Genomic DNA, 24,351 nt, shown 5'->3' with positions numbered 1-24,351 from the left:
TTGCTGAAGCATTTTATAATGGTAGTTTTGAAAAAAGTGCAATATAAATCAATCAAAATAAGAAGTGTGATTCTTACCTTTTAGGAAATCTGAAATAATTAATGGGATCCAGAAATGTTTGTGCAACAATATTGGCACAATGATGTGAGGGGGATGGAGGGTATCAGGAATTTCAGTTTCTACAACGTCTGGGTGTAATACATCATAATTGAGTGCAACCCACAGCAGTTCACACATACAGATACTGAGCTTCCCATAGGGAAATAAATGCTCTGTAATTGATAGAATAGACCAAGAGCATAACTGGATGTGTTATTGTGTTTTTGAGCTGACCCAGGAAAACTACGTAAACTTGCTGCTGGCAGCAGTAAAAAGTATATCTCTCTTGTTTAAAGTTCGGTTGTGCCTCCCGTTGGCATTTTTTACAAAACTTTAGTTTACTACCTGGATCTGGTTACTGAACATGTTTTGTGTCGATGTTGTCTTTTTTTATTTTTTTTATTTTATATTATACATATTTCCTCATGAGGCTGCTTTAGGTGCACATGTGAGAATAAATCTGGATTTAATTGGTTAAAATCCATTTGAATTTACAGCTGTGTGGATAAGTAAAATTATTTATTTATTTATTATACAGCACGACATTACTGTAAGTCTGTTTCATGTCCCACCATGGGTGAGTATTGTATCCCGTACAAGGGAGTCTCCAGTGTGTGTTATGAACATAAGCCCTCCAACTCTGGGGATAGAACCCCCATGCTGATGCTGTTGACAGAGACGGTCTCACGTCTAACCTGATAAATTAAATAGAATTATGAGGAGTACCTGAACAATGTCTCTCTCAGCAAGACGTCCTCTGGAGGATACTCTCACCTCATCTCCATCCAGCTCCTCCATAGCTAAAAGGAGACGAAGCGAAAGAAGGGATATGACTCAATATTAGAACCACAGGGGGGAGAATAATGCAGAAGGTACATGATGTTCTTTTATATTTCACAGCATAATTGCTGAAGTGGAACGCAGCATGGGGACTAAAATGGGTGCTCAGCAGAGAATGGTTTAACTACTGTATGAACCAAAAATGCAATTCCAACAAAGATGCAGCTGCAGATGCAACACGCTTTTGGTCACAGTGAAAATAATTCTGGCCACTGGTAGGGAAAGTTCAAAAGCTGAAGAGTGGCGCTACAGGATCTCTTTCAGACAGGCAGTTCAACTACGGCCAGATATAGAAAACGGTGCTGGGTCCAAAATTGAGCCGAGGGGTCTTCAAAAGATGCACCTACATAACAGTTAATCTTTTGCATCTGGCAAAGACACAAAACAGCATTGACGTGTGGCACTGGTATGGACGATGTAGCTCCACACAGCGTGACCGAGCAAACAAACACAATCAGAAAATATTAGTGGACAAAGATGAAAAAAGTGATATTGTAGGAGCCTAAAAATACTCCAAGCTCAGTATTCAGACTCAACAAACAGCAAATAACAAACTAAAGCAAATAGGCCAGGCAATGAGGTGTAGACAAGCAAACACACACATATCTTATTTCTGAGGTGCGATTAGGCCAGTATGACATCGTGACTTCCAAACACGCCCAAGTGCTCTCACTAATAATCTCACCATTCAATTGCTTAAACAAGTAGAAAATGACGGGCCATCCAACACAGTGATGAGGCATTACGTTGTCACACCCTGCTGAGCAGTAACAGGCTGCACACACACACTAACACACAAACAGTCCCCAATGAAAAGTTATTCATTGATCTGTGGTGCCGTCTAATATCAGCACACTTGACTTCAGTAACTTTCTGTGGCAACTCTCCCAAGAAGGTGAGGAGAGCACAGGTGGAAATAAAGACCAATTAATATAGCTGCTGCAGTGGCTTCCTGTTTGAGTCCCATCAAGTCAGGGAAAAGTCAAGGTTAAAGTTAACACATCACATTTTTGTGTCTTTGCAAAGTCAAGGATGATAAATTTGATCAAAACAGGTACATTTCAAATGTATTCAGTGCACGCTTTTTGTCGGCAATCAATCTCCACTTAGCTGTTTGCCTCACTGACACGCACACTGAGAATGATTAGATCATCGATAGCACAATAGAGCAGAACCTTGATGATTGGGTCTCCATATTGCTTATAAGGTAGAAACAATTAGCCAGCCGCTGTGTCATCACCCACTAATTGGTGAATTGCCTCTTTGAACACTCAAGTCTGACATTTTAGGTGTCGCCATCTTGGTTTTGGAGTCAAAATTGATCATAATTGGACGAGCTGGGGAAGAGTAGAGGATTTCCCTGTCCAGCCAAGTCTGGATTCTGGATACGGTCTCATCCAGTCTTGTACTTGAGAATGTGTGAGTCTCATCATGCTGGTTTGAAATGGTCCTGATTATTTTCATGGCTGAAGAATAACTCTCTCTTCTTCTCTTTCTTCAAGGTGCCATTTAGATTATATTTAAATCACATCCTCCACACAATTGCATATTTGTACAGTAAGTGAGTATCTTGCTGAGTTTGGCCAGGTTACCTTTGAAAAACTGACGGTTAATTTCAAGAAAGCTTTTTTGAATGAATGGAAAACCAAAGCAAATTTATAATATTAGCTCAATTAGCTCACACAAGCTGACAGATTTTAAATGGAAAGTCCTCAGAAAGCCTGCTTGTATCTACCTCCTACCGATATCAAGGACCCATACCACAACTCTGTGGTAAATATGCCTCCATTATCATTATGACTGAATATGTTCTGTAAAAATATAATCTCATAAAAGCAGATTCTTCCGAGAATGAATATCACTCTTTATTAAAGGTAGTTTTACTGTAGATCCTGCAAAAATATGGTGTGTACGCTGAGAAAGAATACTGAAGACTCATGTGGTTCCCTTATATGTTTCACAGTTAATATAATAAATCTTGTATTTTTTCCATGATAAAATATTAGATCTTAAAACTACTGTCAAGGCTGCATAAGAAGAACAGTGGCAATATATTTCAGGGAATTAGGATATGAGATCACATTTTAAATGCATGTGGGTTAGAAAAAAAATTGAAAAGTCACAAAGGTGGTGACACTGAAAAATATCTGGATTTAGGAGGGTTGTGTTGGCAAAAATGTAGTATAATATATATGCATGCTTAAAGTAGGGTGAGGCAAAGGATGGTTAGGGTTTAGATTCTACACACTGCTCCTTTAAAACTTAACACCCTGATGGCCTGAATGAAATGCGGTACAGTGGTCTGCATATTTAGCCTTTGGGCTGATATATTAAGTATTTAATGAACAGCTTCTCAGTATAAACAGAGATCCCAAAGAACCTCTTTTATACGTATATGTGCAAGTCCTTTCTTTCTCAATAAACTGCTGTACACACAAATTATTTGGTTAGATGATGAGAATATGTGTGAACATTTGACATGAAAAGAGATTTGATGAATTAGTGAGTCAAGTCAACAGAGTGCAGAGTTTTCACTTTCCTCCTTGTTCTAATGTGGGATTTTTACTGGTTGGTATCTAGCTGATTGCTTTGAAAAGGTGTGATGCTAAATACCTGAACGTGAAATACCTGTGCTACACCGCACAACAAAGGCAGCACAGATGTGACCTGAATTCCAAGAAAATCAGAAACATAAAAACCTTGTATCCATCTACTACCATTATGTGAATATCAGCAGGTGCCTCTGATTCTCCAGTTGGGTGCTAATAAACCATTTCAGAGGAAGAGAATGCAATGAGATGATGTAACTGTGCAACAACAATCCAACCTCAAATGATGAAAAACTGTGGAAAAAAAACTGGAAATATGTTTCGTAGTTTGACAAAGGTTACTGTCTCTTCACGGCTCCATACACATCTGATGTTTATTCTGATGCCATTTTTCATCTCTCTGGAGGAGAAGATGCTTCAGTGAATGTTCGCATCACATGTAATTTAATTTTTGGCATTTTGATTTGAAGTAGAGACACAAAAGGAAGTAGTGGGAAGAAGAGTGAGGAACTGACATGCAGCAAAAGTCCAACTGGCCTGAAGTCAAACATGGGGACTTGTAGAACAAAATGTAAAAACTTGTTTCAACATTGCAACATTTCATTAATTTCCATTCAGGAATTCAAATTGCACATAAAAGCAAGTGGATGGAAAGGTACTTACTATGACACTGATGAGGACTGAACAGCTAAACATTTTTTTGTCTTCTATATATAAAATGTGTGTGAGTGAGCCTCCTCTTCTCTGTCATGTTTAGTCATGTTATTATAAAATAAGGATTGACCCTCTCACGAAGCACTCACCGTCGAACTCAGCCGGCCCAACACCTACGATGATAATGGACAGAGGGAGTGATGCTGCCTGTTCAGAGAACAAAAGGAAAGATAATGCACATTCAGCTCAGCAGATTTATTAAATCATCAAGATTTAGACGTCTATAAGCTTTTTGTAAAAAAACGGAGGAAATTAAATTTAGATTCAAACATTTTAATCATCTTTCAGGGGATGCTTTTCACCTGATGTGACATCTTGCATTTACAACAGAAGATCGGTGGGACATCAACAGTATCTTAATCTGTCTTTGACACAAAATGAAAAGTTGTGCACCTGGAGAATACTCCGAAAAGCAGACCAATATCATTTAGAGGATTTAAGGCTATTTATTTCACATGGCATGTTAGGTATTTAGGGTGCAGACAATGACAAATAACTTGTCTTAACATTCTACACTGCCTGCTGTGAGAAACCACTCGGAACTGACTAAATTAGGTCACACACCTCTCAAATATTAATTTGACAGTTTATTGGAACACCTGGCCTCTCCAAGAGGTATGAGATAAATGAGATAAAAATAGCAAAGACTTGAATCATGACTTAGAAGCTGCTACTTATCACAGAATGCTAATTGTCAGGAGACACCTTGCTGTTTTTATCCAAACAACATGACAACATACTCATTAGGAGATATAAGGGAACCTTTTCCATCACCTCACAAACAAAAGACAAGGGATGCACATCAGTTGAAGGGGTAACTGAGGTAAAAGCACTGTTAACCATGTTTTTTTTATATATATATAAAAACATGAATATATATATATATATATATATATATATATTCGTGTTTGTGTGTGTGTGCGTGTGTGTTTGTGTTTGTTTACTCACATTGACCACAGCCTCTTTGGTCTGGACCATGTCAGATATCACTCCATCTGTGATCATCAGCAGGACAAAGTATTGAGAGCCATCTGTAATCTCTGCAGCACAGCTGGGGAACACACACACACGCACACACACGCACACACACACACACACACACACACACACACACATACACACACACACACACACACACACATAGACCCACATACACACACACATAAATACCCAGGTTTAAACTAACATTGTGCTTGTGCACAGACAAACACTGCAACACCTGCCTGCCCTCTGGCCCAGGACAAGCTGTAAGGTTGAGTTACACTTTGACATTAAAAAGTTATTCTGACCTCATTACAAAATTATTAATGTTATCATAGAACATGACATTAAAGACTGAACAGTTGTCTGTACCTCCACAGTCTTAATCTGAACTCATCCCCGATATGATGAGTAAAGATTTTATGAGTTGCTGTTTCAAAAAAAGCACAGAAAATAGACATGATAGAATCATATGAAGCAGATAGTGAAACCGCATGTTTCATACTTAGTGTAGTATTACAAACGTTATTACAATAGCTGCATCAATTCTATATAAATAAGTAGTAGCTTTCGGTTAGATAATGTTATATATTGTAGTTTTGCTGTAAAACCACAATATTTACAAGATTATAATTTATAATAAAATGTGGATTTGATCCTCTTCCACATACCATAGCAACCCACACCACACAGCCTTAAACAACAGAGAACCCTCAAAATAACAAGCTGCAAAAAACATGGTATGAGAAAAAAATAGTGCAAACCGGCTTCTTGTTTTTCCACTGCTCTTCATTCCCTTTACAGCATGGGGTTGGATAAGAAAAACAAAGGGATATATCTACAATGCCAGATATGAGCATGACTTTATGTGATGCTAGATGAGTTTGGAGGAGTGTTTCGGCACGTAGGTGTGTGTGTGTGTGTGTGTGTGTGTGTGTGTGTGTGTGTGTGTGTGTGTGTGTGTGTGTGTGTGTGTGTGTGTGTGTGTGAGTAAGTGTATCGACTTCACCTGCTGTTTGTGTATTTATTGTAAGGAGACAGAATCTAACAACAGTGACTTACCTCTTCAACCTGTCTGAACACAATATTGATCTGCAAGTCAATGCTTCTCTCTGCGTGTGTGTAGATGAGTGTGTGTGTGTGTGTGTTGTGTGTGTGTGTGTGTGTGTGTGTGTGTGTGTGTGTGTGTGTGTGTGTGTGTTAGCTGCTCTGTATTCTTGAGTGTTTACATTTTTTTTTTTAAAGTAGGTGATCTCTATGTCACTTCTATGCCTTTTGCAGTTGGGATAAGTAACTAAGAAGTGATCATTCAGCGTAGTGACACATAGGCCACAATGTTCAACACTCTATTCTGGTCTAAGATGTGAGTTATTCCACATTTTCCCACAACTATGACATGGAATTCCCTGTGGCAGGAGAATCCTTTGTTTTTTTAATTAACCATTTAATGTGTTATACTGTATATTGCAAGGGTCCCACATCAATAGTCTAACACACTACTAAACCAGCTAAATGAGCTATAAAAATGAGGATTGCAGAAGATGAAACTGCGATTCACAGCTAGATTATGAGATGCTGCTTTACTTTGTGAATGCAAATCATGGATCAGCCTTTACCCTGAAATCCTGGAATAATGAAAATATTTCCATATCCCCTTGGGGAGGAGGCATTGTAAACAAAGTGTTATATAATAACACATATAATAACAAGTAACTGGCTTTCAATATACTACACTACCTTCCATGATAATTCACTTATGACTGACCTAGCTGAATAAGAGACCTCACAAACAATTTGACAGGTTCTTGAAAATACTCACCTCTCCAAAAACTGAAAGCAGTAGAGAAAAATAAATGTCTCCTCTTGACTTGAATCTTAAATAGAAGCTTTTATATTTATAAAAAAATTGTTGCTAGATATCAATATTTCAGTAAATGTTGCTATCAATTAACATCGTCTGTTTTAAGTGCTGCGCCTTAGCCCAGTGCCATTATTAATGTCAACAGTGATTACCTTCAATAAATCATGTAGAGATGACACCAGGCTGCTAAAAAGTAACCCCATACACCGTTACACACATCAGACTTCTCAGTTACAACTGAGTATTCTGCTGTGTATGCAGGAGACATAAAGACAGCCCTATAAGTGCTCAAAGCAATGAGAGCCATTCGAGTAACTATTGTACCCTTTTAAAATGATCTACTTTGGCCAAATTAATTGAGTCATGTATAACAAATTTAGAGTGCAATTATAGCAGATGGAACGCATCGAGTCAATGTTGATAATTGTTAATTGAAATTCCAGAAGGTATATCCCAAGGCTTTATAAGAGGGGCAATCAAAAAGTTCCAAGACTGCTCCTGTTGTGTATGAATGGAGTGTAGCACGGTAGTGTGCATGGGACAGGGGGAAGCAATACGCACTTCGTGAGTACGTATTCCAAGTTATGTCAGCTGGTTAAAAACAGCACCTGAGTGACACATTTTTGTGAGCATTGTTACATGTGCGTCTGCAATTTGCAAGCTTTCCATTCTCATGTCGATAACTTCACGTTTTCACCCATTCGAGATCAAGGTGGCATCCTGTTCATGCATACACCTGACTGATCTTCTCTACCCTCTATTTCTGTGTTTTAATTTGAATTCTGGTAAAAATGCAAAGGATGATTTATTTTCGTCTTTAAAATCCTTGGTATACCTGTCTGCCTTTGTAATAATTTCTCCTTTTTTAAAACAGCTATCAGACAATATCGTCATGATTGATAATCTTCAGTGTTCAAAAAAGCTGTTCTGACTTACAACATACAGTGGACCTGGGTCTTAGAATAATCTATAAAACAAACTTAATTTGGAAACATTACCATCACCATTACCATCAGGCCACATAAAAATAATATTTAATGAGAGATGTAACCATGTGGCTTAAGGATTTCTTTAAAAAAAAAAATTAGCAGTAAGCAGCTTTCAATTGACACTTGACGCAACCGAAGCTTATCGACAATAAATCAAACAGAAAAATGTATATCTTATTAGATATTCCTCAAATATTATTTTCTGATGCCACATTTTAAGGCCAAATGAAACTGATCATTCACTGAAAGGAAGCTGGAACCTTGCTGAATCTTAATGTTGCCCCTCACTGTTAATGTTTCTTAATACATTTCTAATCTGGTAAAGAAGCTGCTGAGAGTCATGTCACTTACAAGGCCGATAAATGAAGGCATACAAAACTGAGAAAAAGATGCCTTAGGTTTGGGTGAAAGGCAATCAGTCCACTTTCATCCACTTTAAAAAGGTATAATTATACTCTAAAATACACCCACACACCCTTATAAACTTACTTTGCCACTTTGTTGATAACAGGTGCAAAGTTGGTGGGTCCATACAGCTGTACCGTCCTCAGGCTTTGGAAATAGGCCTCCAGAACTCCCTCTATGCCCACACAGTTCGGGTTATCACTGTCAGCACTCTGGAACAGACAGCATGCAGCACACTCATGACATAGACAGTGCACATCCACAGATCTAGTGCAATACAGACGGTAGTGCAATAAACATCAACCCATCCAGGGCACGTAACTGCATTTTTAATATAGTCAAACATATCTTAAATAGGCTACCAACAGCTGTGATAATATCTATTCTACCTGCCTTTAGTTTTCAGTTATATAGTACGCTGTGTACAAGCAAATATGGTCTGTGTGATACGTGTCATGAAAGAAAACATACTTTTCAGTCTACTTTTGAAATGTAATAGGGTACAAATTATTAATTACCCTGTTAAAAAAAATGTAAATAATGTAACTTACTTACTTTCATTAAAGTAATGTAACAAAATACATTCAATCACTTTTGCATTACTTTTCTAACAAATGTTTTAAACTGGGCACTAAAGTGAATGATACCATTATGGCTTGTGGAAAAAAAAATACTGACTGCATTTAACAAGAGAAGTTGAATATGAATCTATGGAGCCAGAGGATTTTTGGAGGCAGCCCCTAGTGGCACTTAGTGCCACTGAATTTTAAGGCACGTCCACCTTTATATACAGTCTATGTGTAAACCTTACATCAGTACTTAACACTGATACGTTTCTATCTTTTTTCAAAAGATATTCAATACCACTTGAACTAAGATTGGAATGTTTTGGTTCTAAAACACAACCACCAAAACAAATCACATGTAGTTCAAAACTGACTCCAGTAAAGCAAAAATGTTCCCATGACCTCAAACCAAGTCTACATTCAGGTCAACTAAATTCTCACTGATGATGGGACTATCAACAGGTCTCATTGCTGTTCAAAACTTTCTGACACTGGTTCCTTAATGACTATTTTTAAATACATTTTTGTCTGGTGTGATTTCTTAGAACAATGCACAATGATTTGAATGGCTGATATATAGATATAGACAGAAAGTGAAAAGATGCAGAGCAAAAGAATAGATGTTATATTCTACATAAAAGCTTTTGCTGGCCTTTGTAATCACCAACATTTTGAATAGAATACTGCAAATTAATTACATATTTTACTGTTCATTACTGGTTTAAAACCATTACAGTAAGATTTTGAAAATGTGTTAAGGGATTTGAAAGTCACATTCTTCCAATGACTCAAAGTTTTTTCCCAGAAAGAAGTGCGCACAGGTATACATTACCTTTTGGACAACAGTTTTTTTTTCTGAACCCCTCCTTATTTAATTTAGAAGAACATGTAATGTACCTGTTGTCTAGTGTATGTCAGCCGAATTTGATAAGCCTTAAAACTGAGGATCGCATAACATAAAATGGTTGTTTACACCAAGAATCTGAATTACACAATGTCATATTATATTGTTAACGCAAATCATAGCCACATTGGGTATGTTGTAAACAAAACAGTGAAGAAGAGAAAGAAACTGGATTTATACTCTGAAAACAACTGAACCATAGGATTTAAATAAGGACATTAAAATATTTAGTTTTCTGTAAGAAATTAAACATCACGTGTTTTATAACTCTGTGCAGTTTCCTATAAGTTTGATTTCCAGTTCCTGTCTCAGTTGTCCTGTCTGTTGATTAAGCTGTCTAAAAGGTGCATGTAATAATCAATAATAATGAGTTTCACAACACAAGTAGACACCTTGCTTCATCTCAGTTTAGCATCCAGAAATGTCTGACTGGTTGGCCTCATCCCTCAGGAGGGCACAAGGAGGAAGTGGAGGGGATGCTGGGAGATTCCCGCTGGCAGGCAGATGAGCCATCTTCTCAACTCGTGCAACCAGCTGTTGTCGCAGCTACGTCTCCTGGTCCAAACCACACCCTGCTATGGGTGAACTGTGTGCACGTACCTTGTATATGTGAATTCATATGAGTGTGTGTCTTACCAGTGGGAATGCGTGGGAGATTTTGCCGTCAGGGGGCAGCTTAGCTCCAAAGCCATAGGCAGGAAAGAGCTTGTCACTGTCGTAGTCCTGGATAATCTCTCCCACTGCTTTCAGGGCCATGGCATATGCATTCATCTGGTAGGGACTCATATAGTGGAGGGACGTGGGCTGGGATGGGTTACCTTACAAGAAGACAAACACACAACACAACAGAGAGGTAAACTAGGATATACCTCTCTCCTTCTGTCTGTCTGGTTTTCAGCTGTGAAATACAAGGAACACAATGTCACCAATAGAATATCAAAAGATGATCGATGCCAAGAAAATACAAAATGCCTCATCTTTTTTTTTTCTTCCCAAAGTAGCATGTAGAATTAGCATTTTTAATTGTGACATTGACAAGATGTGATGAATTTGAATTATGTGAAGAATTGTGGCTCTGTCAATACAATCAGATAGTTGCAGCAAAAGGAAACAACATCTCCTCAAAATCAAAAAGTTAACATGATTATAATGAGGAGTTATCAGTTTATGCAATCATGATAACATCTTACACACTGCTTCAGTATTGCCAACAATATAATCATTGCACACATTAAATTATAGCAAAATGTGACTAACTGCCAGCTCTCTCTTTTCCCCTCAGGATATTGTGGTCTGGACTCTCTCCTGCATTCTGAGGAGTTCCCTGCTTTTAAAGGGGATGAAAGGAGGTTGGGTGATTTGATTAGCCACGCTACTTTCCATGCTACGAACACACCCACTGATAATGTATTCCACCTAATCCCACCAAGCTCCCAAATGCGCCCCAGGTGTACTGTGTGCCTGTGGCCATGAAAATACCAAACACAGTCACCCTAGCCTGTGCACCTTGCACGGTTGACTGCACGTTCCATCATGTGAAAATAAGAGCTTGAATTGAACTTATCTATTCAAGGCAGCGGTGTGCTCACTATCATGAGTTAGAGTGCTCTAAAAATTAAGGGTTACATTACATTACAGAAGGGAAAAGGAACAAGTGCCTTTCACACTGAAGTTGTACATAAAAAAAAAAGTATTTCCTGCCTGGAACAATTGAAAACTTAGTTGAGAACAGTTATGAGACCGCAGTGAGTGATATAATATCGGTGCATGCTAATAAAGGTGCAGTACACACTAACCCATGCCAATCAATGTACGTGTTGAGCCAAATACTTTCTTTTTCACTAACAATTAAAGAACATGTGGATAGTGGATTCACCAGGCATAGTTTTACTAATGCAGTTAGGGCTGTTCTATACATTCTTAACAATTTTATAAAATTTTTGTGAGATCAGGAAGAAAAAAAAAAAGTGAACAATCACAGATTGAACCACAATAACTTGGGTAATACAATGTGCAGAGCTCAGAATTGCAAGTAACACCACCTTTTAAGCATACTTTTAAACAAGATACAATATTGACTACTAAGGCGGGGGGCGGGAGGGGGGGGCAGTACTTTGAGCTACATGCTAACAATAGCATAGCAAAGTTACAATGCTATACTATTGTTAGTATTAAAAAGAAATAACATGCTGATGTTTATATCATCTCCAACAGCCTTAGCATGTTAGCATGCTATCTGTAATGAACTGTAAACACAGCCTACAGCTGAGGATGATGGTAATGTCATTAGATTTGCAGCTAAAACCAAAGTGGCAAACTGGAATTTTGACTTGATGATGGTGCTAAATGAAATGTCAAAAGTTAACTCAGGTTATTCCAGTTAGCTAATTTGCTTAGCAAGTTTTATGCAATCCATCCAATGAGTGGGACATTACTCTCAAAACTAAAAATGTCAACCTCATGGTGGTGCTACAAGTAAAAGATCAGAAAAGTCTGGTGACATCTGGGAGTCATTAATGTCTGTGTCATTTTTTTTTGCCGATCCCTCCAGGAACTGTTAAGAAAGGTAATCGAAACCTTTGACCAACTGGTGGCCCGGTTCCGCTGGAATATTGCGCACAGCTTCAGTTTTCTTTACTGTGAGTATAGTCTAGAAATGTGGCTTGCATTAACGCCGGCTCAGTCATTCTGAAGGGCGGACCAATCAGCGACCAGCTTCTGTGCTTAAAGGAGATGACATTGAAATTGAGCAGTTTTCCTACATGTAAACTAGTCTTGGCACATACCAATTGGCTAAAGCTGCTCCAATAAGGTCAAAATTAACCTAAGGTCTATGCACAGTAAAATGCAATGACTGCAAGTAATTGTCTATAAAGCGTACCCTGACTCATGTATTCACGCAGTGGATTTGGGTCTGGTAGCACCAGGCTAATCTGGTGGCACTAACACAGAAGCCTGATTTCAGTAACATTCTGGCTGCAACAAAAAAAAATGAAGGGCAATCTATCAAATTATTGTTCAGACTAACATTTCTATAGAGCCATGCTGGCAACAGTTTGTGGATTTATGAGTGGTTAATGAGGGGGCGCTACGCACACTTTCTTCAGAAGAATATTTCTCACAACGTAAAAGTGTTCCTTGACTATTAGCTGTGGATGACAACTGATTTATCACTGGCAGTTAATATGGGTGTTCTGCAAGCTTTGTGCAATGATGGATACAAGTTTAAAGGGTTTGAGCGATCACACTGTTTTGTGTTTTGATGAAATGACTGGCAGGCAGGAGAGATGCGTTTGCTAGTACACACACATACCCCAACATTAATTAAAATACCTGTAAGTGAATATAATATTTAAAATACACCAGTGATAGACTTACCATTGGATGCTGTGAAGTCTATGGCCACAGTGAAATTCAGTTGTGTTCTGTTGCAAAGAAAGCAGGCATCAAAGAGGAAAACAACAAAGAGCATCACACACTTCAGTACACCTGATACACACTGTTTTTCCAACACACATACACACCAACAAAATTAACTGCAATTCAATCAGTTTACTGGTTGACTGGCTAATTGACACGGCAGGACAATACTCCCTTCACCATCTTGAAGGTCTAATTAGGTAAAACAAATGGAGCCAGTAATTAAAAGTCAAGTATAGGCATTTACAAATGAGATTTATCAACGCAAACCTACCCAAAATTGAACCATTTCAGAGCAAATATGAATTATGTGTAATGCTCACAAAAGAGCTTTTGGGAAATTCAATCTTGTATCTTCAGACGCACACACACACACACACACACACACACACACAAAACTAAAATGGTGGCTATTGACACTTACTGTGAGTGCAGGCTAATTACTATTCCACTCACCCTCCTCGGATGAAATCCACGAAGGTATACTCGGACTCCACTTTGAAGGACAGCAGAGTTACCTGGCAAACACACACACACACACACACATACACACACATACACACACACACACACACACACACACACAACAGCATACATACAGAGTGATAAACAGAGGAAGAGAGTGAGAGATGGACCAGGGCCCCGTAGACAGGAAGGAAAAAAGACAAACAGGTGGTCAGACAGTAAAAAGAGTCAGCAAGAGCGAAGCAGATGTAAGAGGTGATGGTACCTATGCTATATAAATATGTAAGATAATGTAACAAAAACAAGACAGGCAGATATGAAAGATGTGGGCGCACTCACGGTTCCAGAGTTAATGTATTTCTTCTTTTTGCCTTTCTTCTTGGGATTTAAAACCTGCCAGTCATGGAAAAGTAAGTTAGTGATAGAGAGGGCACTTGTAAACCCACTTCATACCCTGGAATGATGTTTAATAATGAACATGAATAATTCAGCAGATTCCTGATAATAGTAGCATGAATTTAAACTGATATTATGTTTAACTGTGCATGAAGAAGAGAGTAGAGAAAATCAAATCTCTTCTCTTTCAGAGCAGATGTTTATTAGAAACTTTTATGATTTATGTGTTCTTTATGCTGCAGAAGTATAATTCATTTGTTTGTTGGTAACAAAGTAGTTGGGCCGATTTGAATAAGCACTTATTGAATTAGCAATTCAAGAGTTTAATAGTTATTGTTTGATATTTGTAGCGTATACATATTTTTTCCAGCACAACAAAGAGGAAGTTCTCGTGAATAAATCATTTCTCTCCTTCTTTTTTGTTCGGTCAGATTATGTTATTCTGCTACATATTATAGAGTGGCGATTTAAAGATTCATTGGTTTCATAACTGTGATTCTTTTTGATGTAATGGTGACATTGTCCCAATGCATGCAGTTTATTGCTGTAACTGTATAAACAGCTGCATCTTGTCGCTAAACTGACAAAAGCATTTTGAATATGCTTGCATTCTGATTCACGGCGGACATGGCTTGTGGTTGTTGTAGTATTTAAAGCCTTTTGCCAAAATTCCAGACACGATTCCTCCAAAACAAGGTTGGAATTATTAAAACTAATGTTCAAAACATAGGCATATATGATTGTTATATAGTTGAGGAAAATGTCATCGCTAATACAAGCTTGACCATCTCCTCTTTGTACTGCATGTCAAATGCAGTAAAAGTGTGCATTAGCGAAAAGTAACATCAAGTGAGAATCTGTACTAATGTTGCGAGTTGGGCTAACTTGTTTTCTGTTGTAAGAGGAGGCTAGTTAGCTTAGCTTTCTTTCTCAATGTGGAATACAAAATGAACAGCACAATGCAACCTCCCAATACAAAACCTCCATATTTTGAATGTTGAAAGGGGACAAACAGCTTAAACTGATAAGTAATGCTGTGAACAGGTGCAGCAGGAACATGGTTTTCTATTTGAGACATCGCAGGTGAAATGGGACCTGCAGAGGTGGAGTTCATTCCCTTTGGAAAAATGGAAACATACGAGGGGCAATCAAAAAGTTCTGACCAGTGTGGAAGGAGCACGAGGAAGCAATAACTTCAGTTAGCAAGGATTCCAAGTGACATCATTTGATCAACATTTGCCGTGTTGCGTTTTTGACACTACTAGTATGTATTGAAATCTAATTTTTTGTCAAACTTTTGGGGAACAGAAAGAAGTGGCAGTGACGATTGTCCCTCTGAACATCACAGCAGAATTTGTCATTGACAGTCTAAAATTGGGGGACAGATTCACAGTGTACAACCGTGTGAATGTCAAAGAAAACCCACCTGGTTGTGCAACTGACCGGACGTGCCTTCCCCAGTCGGGGACAGTGATGTTCTGCCCCTCTTACAACATAAATGTCACTCAAAATATTTCGCCCTGGTAGGCTTTCTGGAGCATTTCAAGGATGTCGGTTGCCATTTTCACAAGTTTGACACCTAATTTGATAGAGTCTCTGCTCAAGCCAATGGGGAAATTGCAGATGAGCATATGCCAGCATTACTGTGCTATGATCCGTTCATCCGCAATAGGAACACCTCATATGCACAATAGCTGCTGTATCATTCTAGTTCTATTACCATAACAAAAACAAAATCATTAAAACGGATTATAACAAGATCTTCTATTGTGTGATATTAATTACCTCAGTGTATCTGTTTGGGAAAGTGGCTATTCTGAATGTCACATAATTGTTGTGTTACGGGGAAAACATTTTATTTAGAAAAAGTTTTCTGCTTTTTATTTTTTTAAAGTACGTTTACAATATTTTTCAGATCACATCTTCTTCAATCCCTCTGTTTAGAATAGGTTGCATAGGGGGTTAAGAGCATTGGAAGAGCCAACTAGAGGAAGTAAAAATACCAGTATCATCTAAACTGGAGTTTCAAGGTTTTCATACGACAACAGTGAAGAGGAAAGAAAAAAACACCACGTCTTGTCTCACCTCGTAGACATTGAACTGGTTCTGCCCCCGAGACAGCTCTCTGTAGCTGGTGGTGAACTCGCCTATGAAGTCATGGCTGCAGACAAATAACACCCACACAGACAGGCAAGCATGAACACAAATTTTATAATCTGAGAAAAATTGTGATGTCTTTCTCTATTTTCTCCATCTTTTCACACGATCTTCTTCTCCATGTTTGTTCCTATCAATCTCTTAATATCTGCCCAATCTCTGTCCTGGCTGCAAAATAACGTTTGTGGACACTTTGTAAAATCTCTTCACGTTTTCGCTCACAGAATGTACACAAGGCATTTCATTTCCTTCTGACATTTGGGAGGTGTTTGTGTGATATGAGGCCACAGCGAGCGGTTATCCTCAGATGCTTTTACCTTCCATCTCGATCCCAGTCATAGACGTCTACCTTCACGGTCCTGAAATAGACAAAGAGCGTTTTATTCCTGCAGATTTGCTCTTTACCGCATCATCTTCTGTCAATAAAAGATAACTCAAAGATCTGTTTAATCAAAGAAAAAAAATATTTTCATTTCATCGCACCAGGATATATATATATATATATATATATATATATAATAGTGTTTACAAATTCACTGACTCAACAATGTCAATCTGAGGAAGATTATTGGTACAGTAGTTACTGGTTGTTATGTAAACTAGTTTCCAGCAAGTGAGGATGATCAATATCCCACATGGGATAGAAAAATGAATAAAAGATTTTAAGTTTGCATGTATTACCATGAATGCATAATTCTTTCCTCATATGAAGAGATTGATATACTGTGTATGTCGATATATGAATGATACTTCATTTGGATAGAATGCCACAGGTTATTGAAAGTCATTAGCATAGCTTGTAGGAAAGTTGCTTTTACAAAATTATCCCAGTGAAGACTGATTACCACCTATTTATCTTCTGTGGGATGCAAGTGAATCACTTTGCAAAGTATCATGCGATCGACAAATGGCCCAAAGTCAAAAAAAAAAATGTGTGAGTCGTAGGTTGGTAATTTACACAATCTTTGCAAATGAGGAACCAGGAGCACATCTATGTTGCGAAGGTCCTGTGTTCCCCAGTTCAACCCTGAAAAACAATAGCCTGTAACAATTAAAAGAAAAACAGGAAGGTCTAGCTCTCAAACAACCAGTAAAAATGTGCATTTTTCACCTCCACTGGATCTGAGAAGGTGTTTTAAGACAAAAAGTGAAGCAAATTTAAGGCCTTCCATTATTTGCATGCATCTGACTTCTGGACACTTTAAACAGCCAATAAACTAACTGACATCAGATGTAACGAAGGCAGTAGCGTCCAGCTCAGACTGTAACATCTTAGAAAACACTAGGCATTTCAGTTCTTTCTCGTCAAGGATTTTGCATTTATCAACGTCTACTCACATGTTTACAGTTTGCTGTCCCTAAATTCCAAAATAACCTACTGTTCCATTAAACTGCAGCTAAAACTACCCGGGAAATGCACCATTTCTTTTTTTCTTGTATCAACATTTGTTATATATAACTATGCCTAACTGTTTTAGGAAATTATGTAAAAATAAAACTATATTTGTGCCTTATTTTAAAGATTTATGTCCTCAGATGAAAAATATGAACAGATACAGAGTCAGGAGATGGTTATTTTTAACTTAGCATGAAGACTGGAGACAATGGTAAACAGCTAGCCTGGCTTTGTCTAAAGGTTTAAAATTGTTGTCCAAATGTTTCACAGTGACACGTGACAGTTGTAGTGACGCAGGGGTGGAGGTTGATCTGTAGCCTATGAGTCAGTTTTAGCTCCAATGTTGGTCTATTTGTCCTTGAATGGGGTCCTCAACTGCGTTTTGGTCAATAATATGGTGGTTGTATTGTTAAATAACACACACACACACACACACACACACACACACACACACACACACACACACACACACACACACACACACACACACAATTTAATTACAAAATAACTATAACTGTAATCAGTTAAAGTTACTGACAACAAGTATAATTGAATTGCAGTTAATCTAAATGTGGGTGTTTACAAAGAGGTTTGATCTGATGTAATTTTTTTTAGTCAAAAGCTATTCTATGTACTCTAAAAAGTTAATTCTGCTGCCTTCCATCTTTTCTTGTATCGGCAGCCTCCGTTAATTTGGTAGCATATACAAAAAAGTTTAGCCTTGTTTTTAATAGGATCTCTTTAAATTTCCAACACCTCTCATCTGCCAATCAAATCTGCTCTTAACAACTATTGAGACGAAGATATATTTAAAAAGAGCTATTTAGAAAATTGGCAACAGCACACAGCCCTGCTGATACCTCTATCATCACTCAGCATGGAGTTGGCCTTGATGTAGAGACTTGGTTTCACGTTATATTCTTTATTGTAGTCAGAGTGATCTACATAGTTGTGATTTGTTGATGCTTCTGTTGCAATTGTGCTTAATCCAAGTTATATTGAAGAACCTTTAATACACCTTTGACAGTAATCTGTCAAACTGCCTTGTTTGAATTTCAATTTTAGAAATATTTCAGCTTTATAGCCCAATTTAAAACATCTGTTAGAAAGCAATGAAAAAAATAATCACATTACTTAAATTAAGTAACTAAAATAGTTTCTTTACTTAACTAATAATCTGTAATCTATTACATTTTATAAGAAAACTCCCCAACACTGTATTTCATAAGGTGGCTGCACAAAGAACATTCATTCATGGCTACAGCTGCCATGTTCATTCCTCAGACTACAAAGTCCACATTTTTTGACGTCAGATGTGATGAAGGTTTGACCAGTCTGATATAAACACCTTCAAAGAGGGTTAAATGTGCGTCACAAAACATTATATGTGCATCTTCTGCTTTAAAGTAGTGCAAGTCTAAAATGATGATGAATTCAGAAAAACCTATAAAAAGATAAGAGGATAATAGTTCCTATTACTGCAAGAGTGGAATTGTGCACTTCCGTATGCAGCACTGAAAGCAGTGAGTACCTGACAGCAAGTGGCTATTAAAGCTGCTCAATACAGTCCAGCGTGACTTTGAATGTATAACACAGTGCTGTGTGGAAACTGAGTCAGTCTCAATAACACCAGTGCTGGTCTCTGGGACACCATGACCGACTGCTGGCATTATTCTGACCGCCCCAGTAACAGCTGATGTCATCCACATAAAGAGTCTGCCTGTGCCTCGTTGGTTATGGAGTGTTTTCTTATTTCATTTAATCAGAGAAAAACTGCCGTTTGTATTTTAACATTGTACGTAGTAATAACATACCTCAGTATGACATTTTCTTTGAGTACACAATAGATTTATGCAAAACATTTTCCAACCTGTCAAAGTCGCCATTGCAGAGAGCTCTAACAGGGATGGTGAAAGGCTGCCACACCGGGTTCAATGTGTTCTTGATCACCTCTGTCTTGTGGCAGATGGTGAACCTGCCAGCAAAATCACAAACATGAGGCCCCAAAACGAAAAGAAAATTCATATTGCTCACATTATACCTGTGAAGATAGTCCCACCTTGCTTTTCTTCAGATTCCTCTGCAATTCTACAAAATATTTGGTAGGTTTTTTTGTGTCTTTATATATCTGTGTAAGTGTTTCTGGGGGGAATGACAGAATTCCAAATGGAGTTGTATTGCTACAAACGTCTCCTCAGTGGAAAAATCTTAAAGATTGAGATGAACCTCAATTGTTGGTACAAATTGCTTCGCAGAAAAAAAACGTCCAAAGACATTCATTTGTAAAACAAGAAAAGAAGTGAGGTGAGGACAGGGAGTGAAAAATGGCATTACTGAATGAATACAGAATATGTAGTCTTCACCTCCAGATTGCTCACAAAACACCTTTGTAAACCTTTCTTTTTCCCACACAATGCCTTCACACTGCTCCTATTCTTCAGCAGTGTCCCACTTTATTCTCACACGGAGCTTTTTACAGCACAGCATCAATGGATATGCTGAGGGTTCAGTACTTCAATCAGCACTACCTTACAGTAATGGTGGCACTTGGGGATAAGTGCTGGAAGTGGCTTATAGCAACAATCTTACTCCACAGCTGAACATACTGATTAAATTTTGTAATAAAATGACTCACCGGTTGTCTTTTGGAATTTAGGACATAAAGCTTTCCATAATATATTACATCGCTGGACTTCTAAACTGCTTTAAAAGGAGAAATTTATAAGGTTTCAGTTGCATTATTCTTGCATCAGGGCATTCTTTTTGAAAATGATCGCATATTGCGTAATTATAGCGTAGTTAATTAATTACATATATATTGCATGTCCATATAAGTAACTTTTCATAGTTTTAACTGTTAGCGGTCTAAACCATAACCACATCTGTATACTTCTGTTTTTGTATTGGTTTTTTTAAATACTGGAAGTTGATTTATAGAGGTCCACAAAATAGAAAAAATAATATATATATATATATATATATATATATATATATATATATATATATATATAGCTTTTTTATCAAATAGATTAAGAGTCATCTTTGACAAGTTGGTGCCACTCTATAGGCAGCCTGCTGCAGCAGCTTTCTGCAAGTTCCTATTCCAGCCAACTTCAGACCAAAGATTTTAGACAAGACTAAACTGTTTAGATCATTGCGGTGAAAAGTTGCAGCAATGTGAACTGGACAGTCTGAACTCAGGCCAGCTGACAGTGTCACCAGCAACTCAGCTTAACAAGTTGCGGGGTAGTTTTAGAATTAAAGGCAGGATAATGTTCTTTCTGCTTATTGGAGGAGACACTTACTCTAAAAGATGGAAGACATTTTACAAAACAGGGGAGAATCCTACCTCTAGAAAACATTCAAGTCTAAACTGAAATTAAGAAATAGCTTTGTGTATGTTAGTGAAATCGAAACATAATTTTAACAGTAAGAATTAAATTTGGGCATTTGGAATGTTTTAACTGTAGTTTGTGCATACAGTGGAAGGAGGTCCAGGAGACAATAAAGGTAGTTGGACATGTCTTTAAGAGAAAGTACAAACTGCTTAAAAACGTAAATAGCCATTATTTATTAACTTTTGACACATTCCAAGCATCCGGCTTTGATCTGCTGATAACTGAATTTTGTACATACAGTACATGAATGTAAATTACTTCTGTCATGCTATGGGTTTACGAGTTGCTGGGTTAGTGCTAAAGACACAAATGTACATTTAAGTCTACCCCAAATTCTTCCACTCACGTTCCATCCTCGTTACTGCGGTAGAAAACCAGGAAGGGGTCAGACTTGCCGAAGAAATCTTTCTTATCCAGCTTGTTGGCACACAACTGCATGGTAGCGATGTCCTGAAAGAGAAGACAAGCCGTTTTCAATATAACCTTTCTGATGCAATATTACTTCGAAGTCAGCAACTTGTTTCCTTCAGGAACTCATTTCTTGGTAACAAAGGCAAAAATTTGTGCTGAACTCCTGTGCAACAGAACTGAAACAGAAACTCCCTCTGAAAGTAATTGGCTGCGTAAAAAGTCATGCATAACAAGCAGCATCGCACCAGTGGTCGGAGCGCTTTAATTAACGATGCGTGCATAGATTACAGTGATTGCAATCCATTGTTTTATTTAAATTACACATCTTATTAGTGGTAGAAACTTATTTTATTGTGGGATGTCTGCACTATAGAGAGGCAGAGGGAATGCCTCAAATATGTATGTGTGGTTACAGTAGTCAATGAGGAGCTGTGTTACTCCTGTGTCTGCACTGAGATGCCTAGGACATAAGGGGAAGGAACCAAGGAAGGAAAGAAGGAATAGTGGAAGGAAAGATATATAGATAATGAGGCCTTTTAGCCATTTTCTTCTGTGTGTGTGTATCATGGGAAACCTAAGCTTGTCACTGACAGATAGGGGTTGTCAGTTTACATGCGCACGCACACACACACACACACACACACACAAAACACACTTTAATATCTGGAGAGCGTTTGGATCTTGTCAGGAGCAAAACTTCCCAGAATAACGATGGTAAACACAACCAAGATAAGCCTGTTCGCATAATGGTCTGTGTGGACACACACACACATACACACACACACACACACACACACACTGGAAATTCTGTTAGCATCTCACTGACAGCCTAGTTGGTATTAATGTATTATTGTGTCAGGGGAAAGGCAGAACTGGAAGAGAACATCACTTAGTTGCAAAAAAAAAAAACATGAGTGTTTATCAGTGCTGAACACTGACAAACTAAACTGGAAGGTGGTGGCGGGCAGGGGGTCGAGATAGAGTGATTTACAGGTTAAAGTCTTCATGAGATGTTATGATCTGTTTTGTTCATTAAATGTTTTCATATTTCCTGTGAATGTGTGCTTTTGTATGGGCGTGAGTAGGAGTTTTTGTTTGTTGTTGGGCTGGGGATAGGGGGGTGGAAGGGAGGCCTGTGAGCTTCTACAACAACAGAACCAGGGCAAATCAAAAATGCAGACATTATGATAATATTCCAACAACATTTGGGTTGTGTGCATGTTTATGTTTGTGTGTGTGTGTGTGTGTGTGTGTGTGTGTGTGTGTGTGTGTGTGTGTGTGTGTGTGTGTGTGTGTGTGCGTGTGTGTGTTTGTGTGCACACCGACCCTGCAGTTGCTGAGCTCTTCTGCAGTGAGTATAATGACTCCACACTTCTTCCCTGGAATCCCACTGAGAGCATAAGGAGAAGGAATGAGAGACAGAGGGAAAGATTACAGAAGAAGGTAATTGAAGTAGGACATAAATAATACAAGTGCCAAGCAGATGTCATTCATAGCTTTAAGCTGTTACTGTGCGAGGTGACAGCCTAGAAGGCAGATTTATATTTTCTGGAAAAGCTCACACAGGGATCTGCATGTACTTTTCAATGGGAAAGCCATTTTTAAAAATGGGCTACAGGTGTCAATTAGCTACCGTTAGCCAAAGTAAGCCGCTTGTCACACCAGAACAAGTAAAGCTGTAAGTAAGTAAAGTAAAGTAAGTATTGTTTTGAAAACAAAGCTACATAAGGCCTGTCTTAATCTATAGTATTTCTATATATGAAGAAAAATAATTTCATTATTATTCCCAAATTAACAAATTTAGATGTTTTTTTTTTTTTTACCTAGTTTAGCATAGTTGCCTGGGGAATTAATCAAAGTGGCATGTATTGTATTTTGAGTTAAACACTGGCATTGTTTTAAGTCACATGTTTAATCTATGTCTCGATTAATTAATGCATCAGCCGTCCTACGTCAGAGTGAAAAAAAATATTTCATGACTCTTTTTTTACATTTCCAGTATATGCACATACAGTATTTCATGGCAATGGATATGTAAATAAGCGCCTGGAAGCACACTGTCTGAGCTTACTGGCATTCTTGAATAAAACTGAGCCATCTTTAATGTTATGGGTAACAATTGTGATTTTCCTACTTTGATAAAGTAAAATACCTGCTGTGAAATGGACTGTTGCATTTAACCTTTACCAGAAATGTTTTTTGTCTCACCTGAAGACAAACAAAAGGCCATAATAGAAGCCTATAACAACTCCATTGTGCTATTAATGTTCAAAAACACCACATGGTGCTTTTAATGGCACATAATGGAAGATACAAATTTGCTCAAATAATTCAAATAGATTTCAAATTCTGTAGGTTCAATAAAAAGGCTGTGGCTACGTTGATCACAATGAACTCTATAGTAATACAAATTAGTGATATAATACATTATTATATTAAAGGATGGATAGATTAAAAGTAGCTGTTCAGCCGAGCTTTTACATTTAAAGGACTCTTTTTAAAAAATATATATTACCACATCTTGAAGTGCAATTAAAAAAATTTGAGACCATTCTTGTTGGATACAAATGGAGTGCAGTAATAATGTGAATGGAGGAGATGGAAACAATAACCTTTGTGGGTAAGAACTCTAAATTATGTCAACATCAGCATCTGTGTTATATGCGATTTTATGACCACTGGTACTTGCACACCAAATTTAATGTCAAACTTTTTGGGAAAAGAAGGAAGTCACAGGGAGCCAAATCCAGCGAGTAGGAGTGGTGGGGAGCTCCGATTGTGTTGTTGCGGTTGAGAAACT

General features: G+C 37.9%; 1 protein-coding gene across 1 annotated transcript in view; it reads right to left on the bottom strand.

Moving 5' to 3' along the window:
* The window catches only part of LOC138193073 (copine-9-like), an 87,533-nt gene that overhangs the window by 6,933 nt on the left and 56,249 nt on the right, over positions 1–24,351 (bottom strand). The window contains exons 8-20 of the mRNA XM_069140876.1: positions 22,878–22,941; positions 21,487–21,590; positions 19,613–19,717; positions 16,664–16,705; positions 16,275–16,350; positions 14,133–14,186; positions 13,785–13,846; positions 13,287–13,333; positions 10,545–10,726; positions 8,523–8,650; positions 5,151–5,253; positions 4,292–4,349; positions 826–899 (exon numbers count right to left, since the gene is read on the bottom strand). Coding sequence (XP_068996977.1) covers positions 826–899; positions 4,292–4,349; positions 5,151–5,253; positions 8,523–8,650; positions 10,545–10,726; positions 13,287–13,333; positions 13,785–13,846; positions 14,133–14,186; positions 16,275–16,350; positions 16,664–16,705; positions 19,613–19,717; positions 21,487–21,590; positions 22,878–22,941 — 1,099 coding nt within the window. The remainder of the gene's footprint in view (positions 1–825; positions 900–4,291; positions 4,350–5,150; positions 5,254–8,522; positions 8,651–10,544; positions 10,727–13,286; positions 13,334–13,784; positions 13,847–14,132; positions 14,187–16,274; positions 16,351–16,663; positions 16,706–19,612; positions 19,718–21,486; positions 21,591–22,877; positions 22,942–24,351) is intronic.

Source organism: Embiotoca jacksoni, unplaced genomic scaffold (genome assembly GCF_022577435.1).
Source record: "Embiotoca jacksoni isolate LCO1_2020_lvr unplaced genomic scaffold, fEmbJac1.0.p SCAF_9, whole genome shotgun sequence".
NCBI lineage: Eukaryota > Metazoa > Chordata > Actinopteri > Embiotocidae > Embiotoca > Embiotoca jacksoni.
This window is presented reverse-complemented; position numbering and strand designations above follow the sequence as displayed.